Raw genomic sequence first — 27519 nt, forward strand, 5'->3', positions numbered from 1 at the left:
AAGCCTGTCTAATGCCTTATTTACCTTAAATCACTTTGAACCACATTTAATATGAACTTTAATATTCACATTTATTAATAGAGTAGTTGTAACACATTAATTTACTGATTGTAACCAAAATAATTCAAAACAATGAAAATCTTTATACGTGAACATCTCCTAAGCAAAGCGTTAACAGACATACCTCAAAAGAAAATATTGTTTTGAGGTTTTTGATTCACATTATTCATTTGGACACTTAACCCTGAAACATCTTGTATATAAAAGAGATATAAACACAGAACGTAGGTTAAATCTGACGGCATACGACGGATACAAATTTATGTAATTTTAAATTATTTAATATGGGGATACAATTTAGATATTGTGGCTCTACAAGAGGTTCAGTAGCCAGTAGAAAACATATAAAAAATAAGTGGTACACTACTAACTAATAATTCATATATTTGAATTTATTAACCAAACAATGACAAAAACTTATGAAAAACAGAGAATAATATATTAGTAAAACAAAATAACTTCTCTAAGTTTCAAGTTCTAAATCTTTGGATGAGGATAGCAAGGATTATGGTTCCTGAAACAACTAGTATGGGTCAGAGGAAGTATTAAATAGTTCATTAACTTGTATCTGGGGAAAATTGAAAAGTAAATATTTGTTAAAGAAGAATGTATAAACACACATTCTTCATTTTCAACTACTAAACTATTATTCTAGAAGTTACAAAATTATATAATCATCCTATTGTCTTCATATCCCATAGGAACTTGTTTTTACTAAGTCAAAATTAACCAAATGAAGCATTATTAATATTAATAATTAAGAATATTTATGAACCTATGACACAAAATATAGATAAAAGTAAAAATATCATGGCCAACCTGGTAGGCATAATAAATGAATTTAAGAACACTTGATTACTTTGAAAATTATGAAGATGATCAGGGATGCGGTCAAAAGAGAAACAAAAATTGTTAACTATTTATTTTCCGACGTTTTGCCCCACTTTATAGAGCTACATCAGGGCTGTTCAAGTTGATAGCTTTAGCGGAATTTCAAGTTGTCGTTAAGGTATCAGTAACGGACTTTAACTTGTTTGTAAGAATAATGTTTCCACTTAGCTCACGAGAGGGAAGCACTTTCATATTTTTCTTCATAGAGAAATGTGTACATATCCAAACAATTTAAATGATCCATTATAATGTCATAATGAATTATCTATCAATTATTTTTATTTAACCATAGTTTTACGATGTGTTTTGCATTTTTATTTCACAATTACAAAATACAGCTTAGTTTTAGCTAGATGGGTCAAAAGTGTACAAATGAGTAAATGTTTACCCTACAGTACTTTTCGACCATGATGTTGCTGATTAAATTAGGAATGTAATAAATGTTATTTTAAAGTAAAATATAATGTGAACTTGTTACTGGTGTGTAATTCCCTAAATAATCACTAGCAACTCAATAAATGTTCAGTTTCTTTTTTTTTTCCTTCAATTATTAAGGCCTACTCAAATAGTGAAATATACCTTATCTTGATCAACTCTCTCTTCAACAGGTGAAGTCATATTTGATTTCTTAGATCGATTAAGCTCTTCCAATGTAACCTGTTTCTTTTGTATTTGAGTCCTTAACTTTCGCACCTGTTCACTTGTTTTCCTGTGAACTAACAAAAGATAAAAATTAAAAATAAATATAATAACAGTTATAAATAAAAAATTAAATATTTTATGGTCTATAAACTAAATAATATTTATTTACAAATTTCCCTCAAAAATAAAACATTTTGTGTCCTTCCGTGGGCAAATAGGAAAGAGACAGGATGTTCAGATGGGGTTGAAATTTTATTTGAAAATTGAATCGGTGATGAAAAGATCCAAGATATCAAAAGATCTTAGTTGATATTCCAGAATAAATGAAACTTTTTACTTGATAAAATGATTTCAAATGTTCAGCTCATGAGGCAATCACCTAAATACTCTTTACTTATTTTTTATTGTGGATCTGCTGATTATGGTTAACTGAGAAAACTCTAATGTTGAAAATATCAAGACTAAAATCAGACTAACTTAACAAACTGGTTAATTGATTATTAAATTTAGGAAGCAGAGTTGATCATATCTTTCATTCCTCTTTAATCTCAAAAACTTCTCTGAGTGCTTTCCACAGCAGAACTCCCTTTGTACATGATAATAGCATAAAATTATGTATAAAATATATTCCATTTATAAGAGATGAAACTTGAAATAGTGGTGAGCACTCAATAGAGAATTGTTTGCAATATTTCAGGAAAGCTAAATAAATAGTATAATATAAATCACCGATCAGTGTCTACCAATAAAAAATACAGAGATAAATGAACTACACAAATAACATAAAACAAAATTTTTTTTTTTACCATTTATTTAACATATTCAACCTTATTCATCAAATTATTAAAGAAATTATCGAGAAAAAGACCCACAAATATTATTTAAAAATAAAAGAACTATTTTAACCTAAACCTAGTGAAATTATTTATAAAAAGTTTGTACATTTGTTTCTATAACATTTACTTTTCAAGAGCTTTGGAATCTGCATGTGAAAGGATTTATTAATATTAAACTTCCTCAAGCACGAGTCATTAATTTTATTTAAACAACAGGTTTATTACAACCACATTGCTATTCAGGATAAACATTTAAGCCAGCATAGATTTTGCTGGATTAAAAAAAGAAGAGAAAGAAATGAAAACTCACCACTTTATCTCAAGGCTACCTGATAAGAAGTGAGACAATAAAGCAATAAAAAATAAAAATAAAAATAGAATTATAAGACCAAAATAAATACTATCAAAAATTTAGAAATCTACAAAACCAGATCTATTTTGGAATGAATTTGAGAAATTAATGAAAAATTCATTAACCTTTAATGATATCTAATTGTGAGACATTTTATAGCTAAAAAATAAAAAAAAATTCTACAGGAAATAGATATTAATCATATCTAACCAATAACTTGATAAATGTAGTTATTCAAATCACTAAATATTAAAAGGGCTATTCTATTAGGGGTATATAAGTTATCTTCATTATCATATTCATTTTGATCTATCACATCTTTGATTGTATAAAGGAGTGTTCTTCAGGAGGTCTGAGAATATTCAAGAGCAATCTGAACTTGGCTGTTTCAGAGCTCTGCATGTTAAAAAGACAGTATTCCGAAAATCAGGCTTTTCAACATGCAGCAACCTGGTAGTCCGAAAGACAAGCATCGGAATAATAAGGAGCCAAAAATTTCTAAACTGTTTCAAAACTTTCTTAAAAATACATCTTCAAACAATAATTATATAGTAACCACATTATCAAATTTAAAAATGTTCTGTCTTTATGGTGGACAAGTACATCTTATCAAAATTATTAAATATAAAAAGAAATGCCAGGTTTGCTGAATAAGAAGAAACAAACAAAAAGGTGTTACTGAAGTATGAAAATAGAATTTGTTTTACTTAAAAAATATTTTAAATATTTAAGCATTTACTTAGAATTATCAAATTATTTAAATTCATGCAGCAAAATTTTATTTTAAGTTTTTTTCAACTTTCTAATCTCTTAAATATCATCAGTTCTTTTCTTTAGAAACAAAAGAGTTTGCACAGTATCAAAAAACACTGATGATAAATTTTTACAAGGTTTAGACGGTGCTAAAATTGTATTTAAAAAAATGGTTGATTTCAAAGGAAATGAGAAAAAAAGTAGTCTAAATAGTAGCCACTACAGACACTTTTATTTTTTTTTGAAATTCCAACACCCTAAACTTTGCCACTTTCAGTAGGAAAAATAACTAAATGAAAATTAAAAACTTGATTTATAGGAAGATGGTCAGGGTTGCGGTCAAAGGAGAAACAAAAATAGTTTACAACTATTTATTTTCCGACGTTTCATCCCACTTTGTAGGGCTTCATCAGGGCTAAAAAGATACAAAATGATACAATGATAAGTTACAAATTATATACATTGTATCATTTTGCATCTTTTTAGCCCTGATGAAGCCCTACAAAGTGGGGCGGAACATCGGAAAATAAATAGTTGTAAACTATTTTTGTTTCTCCTTTAACCGCAACCCTGACCATCTTCCTATATATCAATTTTTACGGTTAACTATATATACATATATATAAAAACTTGATTGGATGTTAAAAGGGAAGAACTAACAAAAAATCTAAATTGAGACATTTTTAGGGCACATGGATTGATTAAAATTTTGAGTTTTTTGTTTTAAGTAGTAAATCTTGAAAAAGTACAATTTTTCATTTCACAAAAATAATTGTAAACAGTTATGAAAAAATGTTAAACAGTATTTTTTAATTTTCCAAAATTTGGGGTCTTGTGAAGAACCTTTCTTTTAACATTCAGTGATTAATTTGATTCTATACCGTCATAAAATTTAAAAATAAAGAAAGAAATGATAAATAAAAACTATGAAAAAAATTGATTAACAAAAAAATCTTTAAAAATTTTAAATTATTTCAAAGCATCACAAAAAAGAAAATAAATAATTTGTTGAACTTCCTTTTTATGATGATTTTATAATGAAAAACTTAAAATATTTGATGAAATAATCTAACAAAAATGATAAATATACAAAGAACAAAAAAATAAATAAATTGATAACAACAATTAAGTGGGTAATTACATACAGAACAGTCATAGATAAATTGATTAAATATGTTTGAAAAATATGCTTGACCCAACTAGAAAGGGGAAAGCTGAAACATAAGCCAGAGGAGTTTGTGAAGACTTATCTTGCAGATTCGGGTTTGAAAAGGTGTGAGAACAGACTGATTAGATGGTTTTGGCGAGACCTGTAAGTTCGCTGTACCTTTTTATTTATATTTATTTATCTAATAGGATAAAATATGAAAACATTATTAAAATGATCTTAAACTAAAAATAATAATTATTGAAAATGCTAAAAGTTGCAAAGCGTACATTCCACATAATCTTCAGATGACACTGGGAAGTAAATTAATGGATTTGGCTCCTAACAATAGAAACACAGACTGAGCACCTTATAAAACTCAAGTACATAAAACATAAAAGGAGAAACTGCCTCTACTACAATAAAATCAAAAACAAAAAGATGTAACTTTTTATTTTCTGACAATTCAGAGTTACCAAATTGCTCTTATGAAGATATATTTACTGGTGGTGATTCGTCTCAGGACCCAAGCATGAATATTGGCTATCAGGAATCATCCCGCTCTGATAATGATTCATGCGAAGTAAGTGCACAATTTGATAGACAGATAGAAAATAAATTCAATTCTGAGACAAGGTTTTTTCAGAATAACATAAATGTATGATTAAAAGAAAACATATCTAATCAGAAGTAAAAACAAATTTCCAATTTTATGACTCACTGACTGTGAAAAATGTAAATAAATGTTAATGCCAAATAAAGCTCTTCTAACTGTTCTTTACACTTCTGCTACAGTTAATCCAAGTCTTAAGCCTGAAGTAGTTTTTAAAATATAAGATTCATATTTTCAGAAAAGAATGGCCTAAACTTCAGATCCTACAGCTTTTCGGTGATCCTAGAGAGCACTACACATTCATTTCTTATGCTTGAGATCTACACAAGAGATTATGAGGTAATAATTAGAATCAACATTAGCAAATCTATAGAACCTCAGATCCAACAAACCAGAAATATGAAGGCTGTTCATTAGCACAGAGTATCCATAATTGGAATGCCATATTATGCAGATTTTTTTTGTGGGTGACCAAAAGTTTTTGAAGCAGGAAAATTTATCATCGTCAACATGAGTCATTTTATGCCATTTATCATCTTTCCCCTTTCTTTCAGAATAGAGTCACTCAAAATAATTATAACATCAGCTTATGGGCAAAAGTCCAAAGTCTTGTTCTAGTATATCATTAAAAAAAAACTTTTTTTCATCATTACCAGGGAGTTCATTGAATGGACAATGCACTAAACATTTATTGCTAATTGCTGACTAATTCCGTTAGTCAATTTTTCCTTTATTCAGAGAAAGCAGATCCAAAGAAAATTAATCATAGTAAATGTGATATGTTCAAAAACAAAAGTTAAATGACATGCTATTCCTAGAAAGCTCAATTCAAAAAAATAAATACCTACTAGCCCACTTATCCTATTTCAGAAGGATCACAAAATGATTCCAATGATGAATAACAATGATAAAATATCTCAGAGAATAAATGGATAGTAGGCAATGAAAACATTGTAACCCCATTTTGGAAAAATTTTACAGATGAAACAAATGAGATTTTTAAAATATAAAGCGAGACAGATTTAGCTCCTGTATTTTTTACTACAAGCTTAGTTATAAATAGATTTAATTTCAATAGACAATACTTTCACCACCTCAATTTAGAGTGCTTTCCTTTTCATAGACTGATGGAGCCAACCATAAATATAAATATGTATATTGTGAATGCTATACTTTGTATTAAAATCTTCAAGAGATAGCTTAGGTTTCTAGTATGTAATCTAGCAAATGATATAGCATTATGTGAAATTTTTCGGATTTCTGTCCTACGTTGGACGATATGCCATCATCTACACCATCACTCTAATTTTATGAAAGCTTCAACAGGCCATTAGTCTTTTTTTACTCAGTATATCAGTGAAGTAAAAGTTTGCGATAGCTGTTCTGATTGGGCATTTTTAAACATATTTATACTTACACATTAAATTCTAAAAACAATACATTTTTTAAAAATAATCCAGACCATTACATTCATAAACCCCTTTCATACAAATTAATAAACATGTTTTGAAACATGAGTGCGCATAATCATTTTTTAATAAGCGTTTATATACCCCTTCTCATCACACATCCCTTTGCGACAGGCATTTCCGTTAGACCTCTGGTTGTCCATTGTAGAAAGGTTTCACTGTATGTGGATGGGATACCATGATCCATGGAAAGCCATATTACCAAATATTATCGGGTAATCATCCTGCCCCTCAAGTTACTAAGCCTTAAAGAGCCATCTAGAAAAGACTCAAGCCAACTAGATGAATGGATAATCCTATACTACACACTTCATCAAGGAAATGAATGTAGATCTTGTTAGCATACTACTGTAAATAGTCATAAACTCTAGAATTAGATTGATTTTGTATTGGACTAGGACATGAGTGCTAAAATGTATGGTGATGGGAAGGGCACTGCTGAAAAGATTATTAAGGTGTGGGAAGACAATCACTACTCTGTTGAAACCATAGTTTCCAAATTATCTGCAGTCCCAAAAATAAATGTCTCTGAGAAGACAACATCCCATTGCCAAAAATCTTCACTGCCATAATGAGAGTGAGATTTTAACAACTGAAATACATAATTCTACAATAACTAAGAGTAAGAGTGATGAATAAGCGGTTTTTGAAGCTAATCGGTGAAATAAATTTAAGACTAAATATAAACAACAATACACAAAAGCATTAATACTTTCTGGAGGTTCAACAGTTGGAAGAATAAAAACTTCACAATTTTTCAATCCAAACTGATCTCAAATCAGTAAATGAGTTATTTGATGACAAGTAAGAGCATTAGGGAGTGATTGCTTTAACAATTAAATTAAGTTTAATAGGCACTGCTCTTCCTATAGTATAATTTGTAAAAATAACAAAGATTTCAATTATGAGGTTCAGAATTAATAATTGTCACCACATTCAAGTAACAAATGTTAAAAATAACATTTTTTGAATTCTATAAATTCATTATTTACTAGAAGAATTGGGCAAAATGAAATCATATAATCCCACAAATCTGGGGCTCAGAGAAGTAAAAATATTAAGATATAAAAAAATTATTTGTCATAGGGAAATTAAAAGGTAAAAGTTTTTTAGTCTCCTCAAAAGAAGCTATATTCACACTCGTAACTTGTGAGTGGTGGTGATGATAATGTATTTCAGTTTTAGTTCAAAACTGCAAACCAGCTCCACAGAACTGAGACACTTAGGAGGTGCTCGTTCACAAGATCTGAACACGTTAATACTTAATAAATACATAATTGATATTCCTTTTCAATATAATAAATCTAACAAAATATTCTATCCTAATAATGATTTATGTATTAGATATTAAACTAATATCAGCTTCGATGATGTGAACTTAATGAAATGAGTTATATTTAGTTCTATGAGTTCTATTCTAGTCACAATGATAACCTTCATATAACTTCATGCTCTCATCATCCTTTCCTATCTCATCTCTGATAGTTTTATTCCTCAAATTGAATATACACAAATATAATTATGATTTTATTAAAAAAGGAAGTTTTGGTAAATTTCTAGTGAATAAATGTAATAGGAAATTCTTTTGCCTATTTCAAATCTACTAAGAAAGAAGGATTAAACTAGAAAAAATATAGGGTCACTGATTAGAGTCAGAAATAAAAGTCGTTTAACCTCTAAATGTTCTTATTGTAGTTCACTTGAAAAATAATTGTGAAGGAAATATTCTTGTTACTGGTAAATTAGCATCTTAGAACAAGGAAAGTCTCATTCCAAATCAATAATTATATTATAATAAACCAAAAATTATATGTCTGATAATATTTAAGTAGTACCATTTACCTTTATACATATGTCGGTAAACACTCCAAGCATTGGCAAAATATTTCTTACAGCATGGGCAAACAAAGCACATTCTCAAATCACCATGATCAGCTTTTGTATGAATGTTAAGAGCCTTTTGAGAGCTAAATTCTTTCCCACAGAAGCTACATTTTGAACTATCTATTGGTTCTGCATTCACTGATGAATCAACGTCAACAGGTTCCACAGTCACTACTTTTTCTTTTTCTTTTGGCTCCTAAAAATATAAAATTATTTTATTACATATGGGATAGTCATTTGCGGAACTAGAATATTCAAGGTGATGGTAATGTACCTCTTACATTAATCATATAAGGCCCATCAGGCTGATCTGGTATTAAATAGATAAATAAAAAGGTGATGATTAAAATTAAACAGAAAATAGTATAATACTATCTGATAACTCCTGATGTTTATTACTTTCTAGGCCCCCAAAGTAAGTGAAAATATTACTTTAATTCTTAAAATAGATAAATATAATTAAAAAAGAAAACTACTTCCTTGTTGAACCAACCCAAAACTTTGACTAACAGTCATGCAACTACATTTCTCATGACATCTGGGACAAGATTTGTATCTATGCTACACTGAAGAAAAAAAATCTGACAGAAAAAGAAAATAGAAAATTTATCATGGAATTACATTTAAAAAAATTGGAAAGGGAGAACCAAAGAGCGAGTGGTTAAGGCAATAAAATAATTCAATAATTGAATTTTCGCAGCAGGAAAATTAATATCAAGATTATCTTGTTGTTTCCGAATGAAAAAGGCCAATGGGAACATCCTTCATTTCTGCGAATTTTCTTTGACTAAGCATGAATGATGATCGGCAGGAGCATTATCTTCCTGAGATAATACTTTATTCTGAATGACCATAACAGGATACTTCTCTTTTCAAATTCAACGTACTCTTTTCAGTCGCTTACAGTACAGCTCACTGTAAATAGGCCTACCACCAGGAACCAGCTCAGCGCCAAATTAATGCAAAAAGACTTCTATAACGACATAGTAATAGTAGAGAGCACATATATATTCAAGCTAATACTAGAAGAATGCTAAGAAATAGAATAACCTAAGTGACAATACTAAATAATTATTTACTAAGCATTGATAAAAAAAATAAATAATAATAATTGTAGAATATCCATACGACTTCAACTAAAGAAAAGTCTCAGAAAACAGCTGACAAACCATGAAATTAGAGAATAAAAAGCCAAGCATTTGCATTAAACAATTGAATGCTTACTAATAACCAAATAACTATGTAATTTAATGGCTTCTAGTTTAATGATTGTTATTACTATTAGTTAAAATTTAATTATGATTTAAAAATATAATCTATATAGAAAAAAAAAAGAGAAAAATCATGTACATACTAATAAATTGAATATGAGATTTGAATTGATTATAAAACCGTACTAGATAACATAAAAAGTTATGAATTAATATCAGTATTACTCAGAAATAATAAAATCAGATGAATATGAAAACATAAATAATATTATAATTCTTTAATTAAGACATATTCATTATAATAATGCTAAAAAATTTCAGAGAGAAAGTGCTTAATTTATTAAAAGAATGTAAAAAATAAGAAAAATGAAACTGATTAATATAAACTGATCAAAGCTTCATAAGAAAGGGAATTTCGCATGGCAAAGGTTTATTACTTTAAGAAGATTAAAGTTTATTGTAAGCAATTACGTAATGACTAGTAGTAATTATAATGTAGGTAACATGAAAAGTATGTAACTACTTCCTTCTAAATTTCATAATGATCGTAGTGGTCAGAATACAGGCCAGTGGTTATTTATAAGCCTGTAAATCTAAAGATAGATTACATTTTAGATGTGCAGAGATCGAAACTTCAGATCGTTGTGAAAATTTTCAATACATGTCTATAATTTGAAATAATATGAAGATAATTTAAAATTATTAATTTAATTAGCACTCTTCAGTGATAAATAACAAAAATTACAATATTTTCAATAGATTAACAAAAATTAACCATAAGAATATGTTTGTAAATAACTAAATTATCCAAGAAAAGATAGCTCATTGTAAAACTGGTCCCCCTTAAATGGGCCTCAATTTTTTCTCCTCAGCACACCTCTGTACCCCCACTACTACTTTCTACCCAGAGCGGGGGAACTCCTCAATCAGCCTTTCTCTGTAATATTCCATTACACCCAACCAGATGCAAGCACATTACTTAAAAGGTGATATATCATCAAAGAGAAACTGAATTAATAGGCTAGATCATACAACAAAACAAAACAATCCAAAAAATAACAATATTAAAGATTATAAAAAAAAATGTTACCCAAATACTAAATAATAAGTAACAAATATTTTCAGAATTTTGTAATCAGAGATTCAATAAGGGTGTAAAGGGTATTAAATTGTGGAATAAACCAACAAAACAATAACCCATGATTATGAATAAATTGTGTGACAGTATTTTATTTAATAGCAAGATTTTTTTTAAATTTCTAATAGCTCCAAGTAAATCTAACAATTTATAATACCATTGACATAAATAGTATTATCATAAATTATAAAAATCTTTAATATTTCAACTAATATATAATATATTATATCATCGATTAAATTATCTTATAAGATGATGTTGGTTTGTAAGAAAAATAAATGACCCGCTTTTAAATGTTGGAAGGAATTAGCAATTTTCCTAATTAATGTGACAAAATATTAAATAAAACACGAATTTATATAAATTCTGAATCAATCACTTGATCAGCAAACCCAAGAACAATAAGAACTAAAAAAATAAAAGTTACAAAAAAAAATCAACTGAGTAAAAGTGATTGTTCTTAAAAAATATGAAGAACTATCATGAAGTTAACCTTAAAAGCTTATAATATAGAATTCAATAACATATTTAGTTACTTGAGACTCATAACGCAAGTTGAATAATCCTTCATTAGTGGTAGGCATATCTTTTAAAATAACGTCTTCTGAGGCATTATGTTCCTTAGTCATGTGTTTCATCGATTCCAAAATGGTGAGAATGTCTTTTCTTGTTGTGGAACGAGAAGACAATGTTTTTGATTTGCGACATTTGGCATACCATGTGTGGTCACAGTGCTGAAATAAACAAATTTAATGTGTAAAATCTTTAATAACCAATAAATAATAAATGAAAGTTATTTATGTAAGAAATTAAAAAAAAAAATAAAAGTACCTCATGATTTTGAAATAATTCTTCAAATTTTCCTAGGCAATATCCTCTTTTGTGGGTCATAAAATTGGCAAGGCTTCTAAATAAGTTTTTACATATTTTGCATTCAAAAATTAAAGAACATTCCTTGGTTAACAATTCTATAATCTAAAAACCATAATCAATCAATCAGGTTCAACATGATGTTTAAGTTAATTATATGTATATAAAACAAGTATATCATGATTAAATAACATAACCTATCCGATAAGATTTAGAGAGTAAAATGTTAAGAGTTAAAACATCCAATAATAGAAAAATCACTTGAAACATATTGATGAAAACTAATAGGATAATAATAAAAGTAACTCAGCTTATTTAAAACTAATGAAAATAAAAAAACAAACCTCAGGCGTGGCTATTCTAAACACCTTCAGCACTTGATCTATACTGGATAAATTAGTGTCAATAGACTTCATTAAAAGTGCGATGTCATTTTTCAATGAATCCTGCTTTGTTTTAGGTTCATTATTTGGTTTTTTATCTGGTAATTTTATGGTACGCTGTGGTCTAGGAGAAGGTTTACTACTAGGTGGAGGCCTGGGTCTCATTCTTGACTGATTACAAAATAATAATTATACACACATTAAATATAACATATAATGTATTAATGAAGTAAATAAATTTAAATACCTATGTGAAGATTACCAAGAAAATAAACATGAAGAGTAAACCTGAAACAAAGCCAGGTGTAAGCACTTCACATCTTGTTAGCACCTCAAATAACATTTTTAACTTTATAATAGAACATTTATAAATCTAGAAAAATATCTATGCTGAAAAAATTATCTAGTGAATTATTTTCAGGCCAGAAGCATATTAACATGTGGTGAAAGAATTGAGAAGGAGCCTCATACACCTCCCTCAGAAAAAAGCTTTCTACCACTTAATAATGAATCTACCTGCATAATTCACTTTGCAAACACTTTAAATAAACAAATATTAAAGAGAAAGAAGAAGAAGGATTTTTTAAAGCACATCCACAGGGAAGAATGCCCTCTTTCTATTCAGAGGTCACTTTTCTAACACCCTGGACAAGCCAGTATTTAAAGTTCTTCCTAGGGGTCTATCATATTTTAAACAACAGAAACATATTTAGTTACTAAAAGCAAAGGTATTCGACAAGTTTTTAACTTACTATGGAATCTAAAACCCGTAGCATCAGTCACAATTCGGGGGAGTATCGTTCAAATCTACATAACTATATTCCACCATAATCTCAGGGAACAAACGCTACTAGTTCAGCCAACGACCACCACGAGTTCGGTTTTAGCAGCACCTGTTGGGTTGCTGTGTGTTATGTGTTTATTTTGTTGAATTATCCTACTCACTTTTCAACGAGTTGGAAATAACCAAATTTTGTCATATTGATATTAGTAACAAAACTATGAAAGATGAACCAACACGGTCTTAAATTTGTAGTTAAGGTATTTTAATAAACCAATTAACTGAGAGGTTAAGCTAGTTTTCTTATAAAATTAGGATATCTTATTTTATCTCGAAATAATAGTATGAATTACGCCTTTATCGCAATTTAACGTCAGAAAAGTTTCTAGTTTTTTTTTTTTTTTTTATTGTTAGAATCGTCCTAAGTCGTATTTACCGCTTCATACGTTTTATAAGGATGACACAACTTACCTTCTGAAATTAAATAATTAGAGATTTGTTAAATTATTTATTAGGAATGATGTTGGCTTTAAGTTGAACTTGATTGCTCTTATTATTTTCTAATTCACCTATTGCATGAGATTCTATAAGTTTAACTAGCATTGAGGAATATACTCAGCTTGTTTTATGTGTAATTTCTATTGTCTTATTTTTATCTAAACTAACTCAAAAACAAATAGTTCAGATGAACTTTTTTTTGCATTTAAGTTTGTTTATTTTTACTGTGTTGTGTTACTTTTCAATGAATTGACTTTCTTTTACATAAATTTTTGTAACTCATTGAAATGAACTGTATCTGTTTTAAGATGTCAAGAAATGCTCATCTAAGGAATTTGTATAGGCCAGCACTATTAACATTACCAATTCATAGGAATGAATTGTCTACATCATGTATAAGCAATAAAAATTTCCTTGCACGATCAGATAGTTATGGATATAAAAAGCCATCGATTGTGGAAAATATTACGGATAAAGTCAAATTTTATTTTTATAAACATGTAAGTTTTTAACAATTTATTTGACACTACTTCCATTTTTTCAGTGCCATTTTATCTTTATTTAATTTTATTTATAGAAACTACTAGCCGCAGGCTACTATATGTATGAACGTGTTGCTGATGATGTAGACTACGCATCTTTTATGAAGGGTACTAATAGATTTAATGATCGTTCAGTTCAAGTATTATTTTCCTTGATATCAATTTTGCCCGTTTACTTCTGTAAGATTGTTTAATTAAAGGAAACCATTGACTGTTTGCTGGATTTGACATTACTAGTTCTGATCTGAGAGTGGTAAGGGTAGCAAGGAGGTAGGGATGGGATCAATAAGCTTTATACTGTCCTTCAACCTGCTATCTCCCTCTCTACTGTTTCACAACAGTTCCCTCTTACATGACAATTTCCTTCATAATAAGCCATGTACTTTACCTATGACATTCTTTCTAAACAATTTATTATACTAACTCTCTCAATTTTAATATTACAATGAAATTTATGATATATATACTGCTAAAATAAATTTTATTTCATTCAGTTGAATGAATACCAGCTATATAAACTATGTCTTCTTGATTTCATTAGTTCACGCTATCAGTATAAGTGTTTGAAATTATTAGTAGATTATATAGTATTTAAGTTTTAATTACCTTCGACACTGACTTATAATAACTGGTGCAGCACCTACTAATGATTAGTGTATATTCAAGTATTAAATAGTTTTAAAGTAGCATATGATCCCTAAATCTGTACTTTCAAAATGGAGGTTAACCAACTTTGTCTTAGATATGTTTTATTTTTTAAAACTATCAAGTTAACAATTGATAGTTCATGGAATTGACAATTTTAACTTAAAAACTAATTTAATAATAATCACATCGGCAATTATTATGTAAATTATAAATTATCTGATTCTGAATACTCATAAATAAAATTTATTTCCATCTTTCTTAAAAAATATGTTTTTATTCTTGTTCCTAGTAATGTCATATCAAAAAGTATGAGGCTTAAAAAAATATTATATTACCTTATGGGATAAAACAAAATGTGGTTAGTTTATTTCTAAATATATTTGTCTGGTGCAATATTTACTTTAAATTGCAAACACTTAAGGTTTGTAAAATAATATTGTGGTTTTAATAACAAACAACTGTGAGGACAGGGTTTAAGAATTGAATACTATGATTCCATACAAATTGATACTGATCCCCTTACATCTTATTAATAATTGTTATGATTATTGATCCTCACGTGTCCTAAACAATATCTATCCATCTGCCTCACCTTTGATTAGTGTAGTTTGTCATTTACCAATGAATAAGCAGTTTTATCATTAATTGGTAGACAATGTAAATATGCATGCAGTGACCAAAGCATTCTATTTAAAGATTGCTTGGCTCGTAAAATGTTTGTAATATATATTTTTAGCTGCTATGAAGATTATAAAGCCTGAATTATTTTGTAAAATATGTTATGAAACATCATTATTTGTTAGCCTAGCACATTAATTGTTACTATTAGCTATTATCATAAATTAACTATGAATACCCAGTTTTTAAAATTTGTTTGTAGGAAGCTGTTCTCTCATATTGATACTCAAATTTAAGTAGAAATTTGAATCATTGGAAATATATTAATTTAGCTGAATACTGATTAATCAGTTCTTTAAAGCTGCCAATTATTTTATTGAAATTTTAATTGCTAATGTGTTTAATATCAGAACATTTGTTTGATAAAATATTTATCTTATTTTATTTTTACTTCATAATTTGTTTACATTTTTACTGCCAGCAGATTAATGGTTGTCTTCCATTTTGTTTTATTAATGCCTAATTCTAGTTATGATTATAAAATTGCATTGTCATATTATCTGTTTCTTTTTTCTATTTATTTATATATCAGATCATGAAGTTAATCTTAAATAATAATGTTTTTTTTTAAAATTTCAACAATACTTTTTTATATTAATTTAATGACATTTTTTTTAGGTTGTATATTTTTATTAGTATTGAAAATATTTCTTTAACTTTAGCCTGGAATGATTACTTTTATTACTCACGCATTAATTTTTTGTCAATATATTTAGTTTTGTATTTTATTCATTTTATTATTTAGTTTCTTGTAACAGTTATCTTAGTTTATTAGATCCAATTCTCAGAAAAAAAAAATTAATTGAAATAAGAGTAAGTTAATACTTTAATAGTGGCAAGAAAAGAAATTGATGCAACATTTGTATCAACTAGCTTTACAGCTTCCCGAGCTGTGAAAACCAGATTTAGATCCTGGCTTTGCATACTAAATTTTCTCAATGTATAAAAAAAAAACTATTGAGCTCTGTCAGGGTAGGTATTGTTTAATAGACATTTTGAGACCTTTGCTAGACAAGATTCTAACAGCTATAAGTATTATTTTGAGAAACAGAGTTTTAAAATTACTATTTCGTATAAAAAGTTGTCTTTAGACAACTACACTGAGTGTCAAAAGTATTCAGAAATTACTGAGACTTATTTTTATCTTTATTTTTTTTTTTAAGTTATTGGGTAATAACTCATCGTTAATATTAAGAGGACACTGCCTAACACAAATACAAAATTCTCAACAAAAATAATTCCATTTTACACATATTCACCAAAAAAATATTGAAAATATTTGGAAAACACAATTGAATTCATAAATAAATTGAATACACAGTTCATTTAATTTAATGGCCATATACTAATACTTGATGGGCAAAATTTTGGTTTAATAACACATTTAGCTCTTAAGGCATTAATTTAATAGTAATTTCTTGTCCGATTATGCTTCACTAAAAAGTTAATATTTTCTTCGGATCGTTTTCATTTTGAATATTGTATCCTTATTTCTTTTTCTAAATGGACTTGAAAATATTACTTCTGTACTGAAGAAGAAATTATGATTTCTGAATAAATTTTCCACTCAGATTTTTTTTTAGTGTTTGTCAAAAGCGAGTAAAATATTATTTATTTTTTTTGTAATTTTGTATTGGCCTTTTACTTAACACCAATAACTGGGTAATAACTCCTAAAAAATATATATAAACCAATAACAAATAAGTGAAAACAAAATTCTTAGTAAATTCCAAATACTTTTGACGCTCAGAGTATGTCTCCCTACTAGTTACTTAATTTTTCAACTAATGGTGCTGAAGTTCATTTGAAATCTAAACAGTTTTGTTTGAGTAATTTCTAAGGGTGACGCAATTTTATTATTTTGAATATTTTCAAATCTAGGCAACAATTTCCAGTGTCCATTCTGGCGTAAAAGGGGCCCACGGCATTGGTAAATGATTCAGGAAGTTAGTAGGTAGAACACATTGCTGACCTATCTCTCTCCCAAAAATGCCACCATAAAGCTAAAAATCAGATACCAGTGCCTTGCCCTGTCCCCTAGACATCTTTCTAGACTGTTGCGGCACTGACTTTTTTCTGTGGTATGAGATTTTTTAACCAAATCAATAAAAATAGTCATTTTTATGCACTTCTGGACGAAATTTGAATCACAATAAGTTAATGCCATTTTATAATGTTATCAAGATCATTTCATTTAGCCAGTTATTTTATGTACTGTTTTTTTTTTTTTTTTCCATAAGTTTAATGGTTAGAGAAACAAAATAACTTTTCATTTATAGATTAGTAATTTTCAAAATATTTCAGTGTTCAAAACATCAAAATTCATTTCAGTTGTGGCAGCTAGAGCAAAATTTTAATTTTTTTCCTGTTTTCTTTCCAGCATTCAGTATGCCTGACACATTCAACTCTTGGTTTCTAATCACTGAATTACATCTATGGATGGTTATAGCAAGAATGATGGCTGACCCAAAATCTGGTAGATTTATTAGGAATGTCATTGTAGAAGCTTTGTGGAAGGATGTTATTACAAGGACCAAAAAATTAGAGGTATTTTTTAATTTATTTTTCTGTATAATTTGTCGCTAGTTAATAAAATGGATTCAAAATGTATCTTATGATTGTTTAGGATTCTGAGAGTGGTTTCGGAAACTAATTAATTGTTATAATAAATATGTTTGTATCTTTAAAAATTACAAATTGTTAATATCTTTTTACTATGATGATTTACCAGAAGTATAAAAACCAACTTTTAGTAAGCACTCTCTGATTGGATTGGCAAAAATGTATTTTGAGTTGTCATACATAAAAAGGATTTTAATCGTTTTGAAGCGCATCAGTATTCGTAACTGTCAATTTTAACAAGAAGTGCAGAAATCAAATTTTCGGTATATTCTACGCAATATATTTATATGTATCTGCCAATCCTTATATACAGTGATGAAATATGGGTGATGCTAAACAGACATATCAGCCATATTACTGATGCTGAGATTAAGTTCTTGTGTAGATGAGTTGACAAAAGAGGAAAGATTGCGTCAGGAATGATGATTTGAGCTCCCTAAAATGAAGACAGTCATGTAAAGCATACAACTTGTAGAACACTCTGCTGTTCTAAAAAAAATGTATTCAGAGGTTTAGGATAATAGTGACTAACCTTCAGTGAAATGAAGGAACTAAATAAGAACCAGATGGACTAGTGGTCCTGGATCAAGAACTTCTCTAAACCAATAATGGCTTGAGGAAAGTTCGAGATTAATATAAAAATGGTGTGGTATCAATTTCAATCAAATTTCATCCTCTACTTTCACTTATCCATGCTACACATTTTATTTAGAATGACTCCTCCCTTACATTTTGTTCTCAAATGACTAATTAACTATATTAACCCCCATACACCATGTGTGCAATGCATTTCCGAGCCAAAAAGACCGACTGCAAACTGTGTGCAATGATCTTGAATTGCAATTATCAGTCTGTATGGAATAAGCAACCGTTAAAAGAAGACTGATTTAAAACAAAAATTATCTTAGAAGTATGCAAAAATCAAATTTTATGCTGGTTTCATGTTGGATTATGTTTGGGCGATTGTTTCAAGGGTTATCATTCTGTGCAACAAAAGTAAGGGTTATCCTTCCAGGAAAATTCAGTATCTTGTACTGCTTCTTAAAAATTTATGTTTATATTCTTTTTTTTTTTATTTATTTTATCTATAATTATATTCTTTTCTTCATTGCTGAACCTAAAATAAGGATTTCATGTTACCCGACTGCTTTTGGAATAAATGTTGTTCAATTTAATAATGTGAGTTTATTTTATTTTATATTGCACACCTGGTGTATAATCCGTCCCTCTTAATAAAAACAATTAGAGTAGCTACCAGCACACACACCGTGCAGTCATCTTATTTGGGCAAAGGGAGTTACAAAGCGACTGATTTCTATTGCAAACATGTTTTTTAATTTTAAAAAATGGCCAATATAAAGCAAAAAAAATGTATAATCTTAGGGATGGTTTCCAAAAATATGTGCTGTCTCAAATGGGTTAAAAAATTATTAAAGTCATTCCCAAATCTTGAAATATAGGTGAAATATCATATCTACCCAATAGAAATGACGAGCCTATACTGTCCTAGGTACTTGGTAGACACTTTTTTACATAATATTAAATTAGTTTTTCAAACAATAACCCTGACAGAAGATAATTCATTTAATTCTCCTGACATTGTTTAGCAAATATTACTCATTTACACTATCTACTTGACATCTGGAGATTCAATGTATTTAGGGTCAATTGGCTTTTATATAAATACTATTTATTAGTTTTAGTTACTCACGATTCTTGTGCTTTTATGTTTAGGAATTACAGTTTATTTAATTTTTACTATTAACTTAACCTAAATTTATTATATATCTTCTGAGCAGTTTTTATGATTATGTTTAGTCTTTCAGTACAGTCCTTTCATTTTGTAAGCCTTTATTTTAAGGTAAATATTTAATATTTCATTATTAAGCAAATTTAATATCAAACATTACTTTTCTTTGTGCTTTTATTATTTATTTCTTAGTCATGCTGTTATGATCAAACGTAACTGCTCGTAAATAATGAAAAATGATTATAATTAACATTAATAATCCCTTAATTCTTGACCAACATTTAATAAAATCAGTGTTTTTTTGTACTAACCAACAGATAAATGATCATCATAAAAGAATTCATAGAAAATCCTAATAATTCTTGATATACTATATGAGTAATTTTATTTGAACCACACCTTGTATTGTAATGATTTTGAATATCAATTGAGTTATTCAGTCATAAAACATGGTATCTCAAAGTTTTTGGCATCACTGACTTTTTTAAGGTTAATTTCATAAACTGTTGAAAGAACCTTTAGAAAATTTGGTTTTTAGGAGAATAATGTTGATCTATTAATCTTTGGTAAGTGATTTCTGTTTGAAACTAAAATATTGTGATTAACAAACATTTTGACATAGGTAAAGCTATCATTTTATCATTTACCATGTTTTACGACTGAACGCCTCAATTATCTGCATTTATTTTACTAAAACATGCATAAATTGTATTGGAGTTTTGAATTTGTAGTTTAACGATTTGTTGAATTATTCGTCTTTTGACATACGATTTTGCTTAGCAACCTAATGATTCTTCTAACCTAATGGTTTCTTTCTTAATTTATTAAGTATGAATCACTTTATTTCTAATATTTCATCGGTGAAACTAATATAAGTTAGTAGGTTTCTTGCTATATTCTGTGATTTAGAAATAAAAAGAAAAAGCTTTATAAGAAGGTTCGATAAATTCGAAGGTTTTACATTTATATAAATCAAATTATTCAATTGGCCAAGTCTGAAGCGATAAGTTACTAAGCATTCAGTGACTAAATTTCCTCTTGCGTTATATCTGTATATTTCTATGCATTAGAACAATTGTTTATTTTTTGTTTTTATTATCAGGAAATAAAATATTTGCCAGTTAACAACTCTTGATTTTCTTATCAATTCATTAAGTTAATGACAATGTTTATTTGGAGCTATAATGTTATTTACTTTGAGAAATCCTTGATTTTTGTTCAGCCATAAAGAACAATTGTTCTCTTTTTCTAAAATTGAAAATGAAATTACTTAAGGTAGCTGTTATGCCCTGTAATTTTACTAAGAACAATTGCCTCTTACAGAAAATGTTATACACTCCTTTAATATTTAAATAACACTATAGTTAATATTAAAGTGTACCTTTCAGATGAATCTGTTGCTTAATATAATTCATAATTAAATCTATGCAAAATATCTTACTTTGAAAAACTGAAATGATCCTTAAGTTTTTTTGTAAGCTTTGGTGTTTCATTTAACTTTCTACTGGTGTGTTAACAACAATGCTACCAATATGAGCACAATATGAAATTCCAGTTTATGTTTGGAAAATTATTATAGCAAAGCCTTTTGATTTAATAATTAATTTAATTATATTAAATTAAATTTAATTTAAATTAAACAAATATTCATATCTTAAATATGCTGCAAATCTTTAAAAAATATTGGATGTTTTTATGTTTATATCAAACGTGGTTGAATTATTTAGAATGAATCTTGTATTTAATTAGTTATTACTTGTTTGAACTAAAATAAATAACTAAAATTAAATTATTATAGCAAATAAATTCAAAACATGGGGTTAAACAGATTGGATAAGGATGGTACTGAAAAGGAACATGAAGAAAATCCAAAAAGATCTAAAGAATTGTACAAAAACAAAAAGTAAAAACCAAGTAGTAATGAAAAAATGGATAGAAGGAAGGTAGATAGAAAAAATAAACGGAAAATTGAATAGTAGAGAGTGTTTATTTTTTTGCTGATTTCATGATTGAAGAGTTGGGATGATGGAAATGACTAAATTAAAAAATGAGTTGTTTTTCATGATTGAAAGTATCGGGTATGATAAAAAGATTGTCAAGCAGTTTTTGCATGGATCAGAGAGAATGCTAAGAATTGAAGGTTAGTAACATTTCAGGAATGTTGAAATGAACGAGGACAAAATTGAAATAGGTCTGCATAAAATCTTCTAGTTACTATTAATAATTTCTTTAAAGAAAAAGGATAATATGAAAAGTTAGTGTAATGTTGGAGCTAAGGTCTTGTCATAACATCGTGTCTTTTAAAACTAAAGAATTTTATATTTACAACGGATTCTATTGAAATAAATAGGTTCAAATACACGAACTTCTAAAGAATATATAGTAAAGTTTAGAAATATTGTCTTTTTGATGAAATTATTAGTGAGGAAAAATCTTAGTTAGTTTTGCTATAATGTATTATTTAAAAGTTTTCATTCCTAATTAGTTTTTATTTAAAAGTTACTATTAAAAATTATATTTTTTATTTAATATAGTCGGAACATGCAACAGTAGTTAAGTCACAAATAATGCAAATGTCTGAGGAGTTTCAAGCGGCCTTAGTTACATATGATGAAGGGATCCTGTCTGACGACACTGTTCTTGCAAGTGCTGTTTGGAGGCGTATACTATCAAGACAATGTGATGTGAGGCAGTTGGAAGCCATGGTGAAATACGTCAGGCAGACAGTAAGTTTGCAAAATTATCATAAGGAAATTAATTGAAATTTTTTATGAATATTTCTATAAATTATTTTCTTGTTTAGAAAGTATTATTTTCTTCTAAATTTAAGAAGGACATTTTTACTAAAGATAATTTGAGAGTTCCTTAAAGTAGACTTTCGTCAGTCCTGTCCACCGTAGCGGCTTGAAGTGGTTGCCAGCCATTACTACTTGTTTATACTTTAGAACTGGCCTATGTGGCAGCCAACTCCTTTCTTACAGCAGAATCTAGTGTTGCATATAATGTTTTAAATTACAATAATATGTTACAGAGAGAAAAGGAAAACGCAATTCCTTTATAGACATTATTATATCAAGTACTGTCCTCTTAGTAGACATTATTATTGCCTATTATAATAGGAATAACAATGAACTTCATCAAAACAATTTAAATAGATTATAATTAAATTTTGAGAATTCATCTTGGATAATATCTACAATAATAAAAAATTTTAAATGAGAAATACTTTGTAAACCTATATTTCGCATGCAAATTTGTGCGTATAATAATCCAAATTTGTTCTTAATAGTAGTTATTCATATATTTTTCGATATTTCATACAAGACGGAAACTTTTGAATTTCCTCGATGAGTTTTGATAAATATATCTTGAAAGTAATCAGAGACTGCACTGTCATAATTCAAACTGAACTAAATAGACATAGTGTAATCATACTACACAGGCTCGATGTGGTTATGTCAAGACAATTCTTATTCTTTGAACTGAGCAATTCCCCCACCTTGTGTTGGCCAAGTAACTGCCTCTATGTGACTCAGATCAAGGTAATGAGGGTTTGGTCATGTGTTGAGTGACCTTAATTGGCTGTCTATATTTTTGCAATTACATCTTGAGCACAAACTTCAAGAAAAGCCACCATAGGTCATTGAATACAAAAATTTATTTTATATGTTAAAACCACTTATATACCAATATTTTGAACCTCAACACTCAAATTCCATGAATGGTATATCATTGGATTCCAAATTTCACAGAGGTAGATCGAATCTCACTCCCAGTTCTTACTTTTGTGTCTTAATAAGTTAACTTAAAATGTTACTGTAAATATTCAAGCTTTGGATCCTCATCACATCTTAAAAACAGTATAGTTATTTACCTCCCAGTCGATACTACAAAGCTCCTTTGGTGTAGGAAAAATTCCTGTTTTATGGGTCTAAAACGGTCCATATGATCGACTGAAGGGTCAGCTTTGTTTACATATGAATCAACACAACTCCCTTATAAAAGAGCATTAAAATCTGTCATAGGGATTGGGCCCTCTATTTTAAAGCCTTAAAATATACTGTTTTTGAAAAATGCCCAAAATGTCACCAGCCGCATGGGCACACTCTTATTCTAGCCTCTTAAGTGCCATTGTTGCCATGAGATACTTATCACATTTCTTGTAGGCTTTTTATCTACTAAAAGTTTACTAAATAGATGCATTAAATCTTTATGTGTTGAAGCATAATAAGTGTAAATAATTAAAGCTGTGCCAAACAACTAATTTATTAAAGTCTGACCTTAAGTTATGGTTAAGGTGAAATTTTCGCACAGGTAAGCTAGTAAAAGCTAATTAACATTCATTTATATCACTAAAAAGTAAAACAAGTGTTCCCATTTATAATTGATGAAATTTCCCATATCCAATGAAAGGAGCACAACTCAAGTATTTTAGTCATAATTGATATTAAGCTTGGTGTATGGCCAATATAGAAGCTGTAAAACGTAATACATAGCTATTACATTTTCGTGTTTCACAACAGGTTGCTGCTAGATCATCTGATGTGGTTTTTCTTTTAACCTAATACTTTAAGGTTAAACCCTTCACTTAGTCTAAGTTTAAACTTATTAAACCTTTAAAAACCAGTGAATTTTGAGTTATACCCCTTTCATGTTGAATGCATAAATTAAAAAAAAAAAGTTGCCTATAACAGAAAACTATTACTTTGAGTAAACCTCTCAGTTTGAATATGTACCTAATTAAAAGGGAGTAAAGTTTTTCAGTTTAATTTATTATTTTAAAAAACCTGTCTATTTTTTTTTAATTTATAATTTTTTTCAGATATTTTACCTTCATAAGGTTTCTATTGAAGATATGGTTTACAAAAAGAAAATTGAATGGATCCCAGTAAATGAAGTGTTCAAAAGTTTACCTCCATAGAAAATAATATGTTGATATATAAATTGAATTGTTGAAGATCTGTAAATATATATTTATTTAATTGTTAATAAAACTAGTTAAGTATTTCTATTCCTCTATTATTATTAAACAATTAGCTCTCCCTTTATTTCTGTAAATTCTTTTAACTTCATGGTGGATTGGAGTTGTGCAAAATATATTACTTCAAGATTTCATTGTCAAAAAATTAATAATACCATAAATAGTACTGGTAACAGCATTTATTGATTATTGATAAATTTACTAAATACAAAGGGCACTAGGAAAGTTTTGCAATATGAGTGATGGGATCATATAAAGTAGAGGTATGTCTGTCAGGAGTGAATGTCTTGAAAAATTCTTGTCTTCAGAAAGAACTTGTCCGTATTGAACATGTTGTCAAATGTAGATCACTGATGTGTGTCAGTCAGGAGTGAATCTATTGAAAAGATCTTATCTTCAGAAAGAGTTTGTCCAAAGTTAACATGTTAAAATGTACACGATCACTGAGTCTGGTTACACTGGAGTCGACCCCAGTACTCCTTTCATCCATCCCTCTCCTCTTAAAAAGGTCATCGATTCATCTTGTCACGTGTGTTAGTCTTTGACAATTTGTCATTTATCTTAATTACACATAGATTAGAAAACAGTCTTCTTCCTCAATATTTATCTTAAATTCATTTTCGGTACCACGACATATAGGAAAATGTTGACCAATCTTTGATTGATTTTAAGGGTACCAACTAAATTTGACAAATTAGTATTGCTTTCTGAATTACAATGTATGTGTATAGTTGCGATTACGTACTTAAGTACCTACTTGTTATGGCTTAGAGAAGTGAAACTTCTAGAAATGAAGTAATGTATTAAATTAATTATGATCATACTTTCCTTCTTATTTTTTAAGATAGAAAATATTAGCCCATTAATAATAATAAACATGAGTCATTTCCTAAGTTAATTCTAGCAGGAAAATTTTTATATTGTAATAGATGATGAGATTGCAAGTAGTGACCCAAAATGATCGGCACTGCCTGGATTGTTAAGCTCTTACTCTCCTAATAGAATATAAACATTTTCCTGCTAAGAATTACCCAGTATTGCCCCTCTTCCTCCCCACTACTCCCGTTTCATCTTGCATCACAAAATCAGTTTACTCTTATGTATTTTTTTTCTTGAAATGTAGTACATCATTAATGAACTTCACTTCAAAAGATGTTATGTTCATTATTCATCGATAGTCTGTTGCTTTTGAAATAGGTATCTTCTTACTCCTATTGTACTTTTTATACATGTGCATGTTCCTAGGTAGTTAATGTAACTGATATAATTCATGAATAGACTGCTATTTTGTTTTCTAATTACTGAAATATCTACCTACTCCTCTGTTATTACATAGGTTAAAAACATGGCACCCGAATAAACCCCCTCAAAGAATGCCAATTCATTGCACCTACCACTTGTAGAATCAATGTGATTTGAGGAAACGGATTCTATTGTTGAGTAAGGGAACATATGAACTTGTTCAAAAACCTTATCTATGAACGTTTGGGATCCAAATCTGGCAAGTGACCTTGTCTTACACACCTGTGTTAATGCAAGGAGAGAAAGGGTTGGCCCATGTGTAGACTGGTCTCAGCAGGATACTGCGACTGCGACTGTCAGGAAATTCAGATATGTTAATATGAGAATACTGGCAGTATTTTTATAAGGGGTGTTCATGGCTCCTTCAGCACATCACATCAAAATTTGCATCAAGTATTTGTCCAGCAGTAGAATAAAATCTGAAAGGGAGGCATTTCACAAGCATTAGGACGTTGAGTGTGCCCAAATCACTGAAGAAATGTGGCAGGGTTACTTTGAAGCGAAACAAGTCTTCATTTAGGAGGATAGAGAAATGAATTTCTTGAGGTGGAAACTAATTTGAAAATGAAGTTCTTATGCAAAACTTTCCTTTATAGAAAATTTTTGAAGTAATGATAAATCAATTTGACAAATATTTGAAATTTAGAATTGTTTAGATACAGGCATCTATATTTTATAGTAGCCTTATATCAGGTATTTTTGAAAATATCATATTTGTACTAAACAATGTCTGCAGGGAAATTTCATAGCGACTAAAAAATGATATTTATGTCTTCATAAATTCTTTTAAAAGAAATGCCTGAACAGTTTAGGATAGGTATTTTCTTTCCTAGCTTTGGGTTGTTATGTCCTTTACTGACATCAAAGAGACTAAGGCATAGCAAAGCCAGTAAGGATGGATACCTCTTGGGCAGTTGTGAAAGATATTGAGACTGCCCTAAAGAGTCTTTTCCTAGGACTAGAATACATTTAGATTTTGATGATCCTTTCTTCAGAAAGATGTTTGTTCCTAGAGGTTGTTTTTTCCAAATGGTTCAAAATGATACCAATTGCTTTTATTTATGAAAAAAAAAAATACTATTTCCAGATTTGATATTTTCACATTATTATGTTTAACAGCAATAATGCATAGTGTGATCGAAATTGTTTGAGTGATTCTATATAGAAAGAAATCTACCAATATTCAACCATTTCATTTAGTGGGCTTTGGAAGTTTAGAAAAAACACCCTGAAACTGCTTTATTTTATTTCTAGGATTTCTAAAATGATATTGACATGATTCTTCCACCAAAACTTTCATTTCTAGAGCAAATACAAGGAAAAATGCATAGATTAAAAAAAAAATTCTTTTTAATCTAATAAATTTAAGAAATGTTATAATTTTAAACTAAACTAACCTTATTTCTAATAAACTATTCTAACCTTTAGAAGCTCTGTATCTTGCATTCAGGTGATCCCATTTCGAAGT

The 27519-nt window shown here is 28.7% G+C and overlaps 2 protein-coding genes across 6 annotated transcripts in view; one reads left to right on the top strand and one right to left on the bottom strand.

Annotated features, from left to right (window-relative positions):
* LOC106682207 (uncharacterized) overlaps positions 1–14769 on the bottom strand; it is a 24541-nt gene extending 9772 nt beyond the window's left edge. For 3 of the 4 annotated variants that reach the window (XR_001343385.3, XR_001343384.3, XM_014422936.3), the window contains exons 1-7: positions 13002–13136; positions 12497–12537; positions 12211–12420; positions 11828–11971; positions 11533–11730; positions 8606–8843; positions 1531–1667 (exon numbers count right to left, since the gene is read on the bottom strand). Coding sequence is in view for 2 of the 4 variants with exons in the window: in XM_014422936.3 (XP_014278422.1) it covers positions 1531–1667; positions 8606–8843; positions 11533–11730; positions 11828–11971; positions 12211–12414 (921 nt within the window). In the remaining 2 variants the exon portion in view is untranslated. Of the gene's footprint in view, positions 1–1530; positions 1668–8605; positions 8844–11532; positions 11731–11827; positions 11972–12210; positions 12421–12496; positions 12538–13001; positions 13137–14676 lie in introns of those variants that run through there. The other variant, XM_014422937.3, reaches the window with a different exon arrangement.
* On the top strand, positions 13149–24777 carry Uqcc1 (Ubiquinol-cytochrome c reductase complex assembly factor 1). Of its 2 annotated transcripts, none has more exons than XM_014422939.3 (6): positions 13149–13290; positions 13837–14028; positions 14106–14178; positions 17777–17943; positions 22303–22494; positions 24591–24777. In XM_014422939.3, the coding sequence occupies exons 1-6, from the start codon at positions 13258–13260 to the stop codon at positions 24687–24689; spliced, it is 756 nt and encodes a 251-aa protein (XP_014278425.1). In that variant the 5' UTR covers positions 13149–13257; the 3' UTR covers positions 24690–24777. The 2 variants fall into 2 exon arrangements, with proteins under 2 accessions (XP_014278425.1, XP_014278426.1); XM_014422940.3 differs by lacking the exon at positions 13149–13290 and adding an exon at positions 13465–13661.
* Positions 24778–27519: the final 2742 nt, after the last annotated feature.

This window comes from Halyomorpha halys, unplaced genomic scaffold (genome assembly GCF_000696795.3).
Source record: "Halyomorpha halys isolate HHAL.00 unplaced genomic scaffold, Hhal_1.1 Scaffold396.1, whole genome shotgun sequence".
In the NCBI taxonomy this organism is placed as follows: Eukaryota; Metazoa; Arthropoda; class Insecta; order Hemiptera; family Pentatomidae; genus Halyomorpha; species Halyomorpha halys.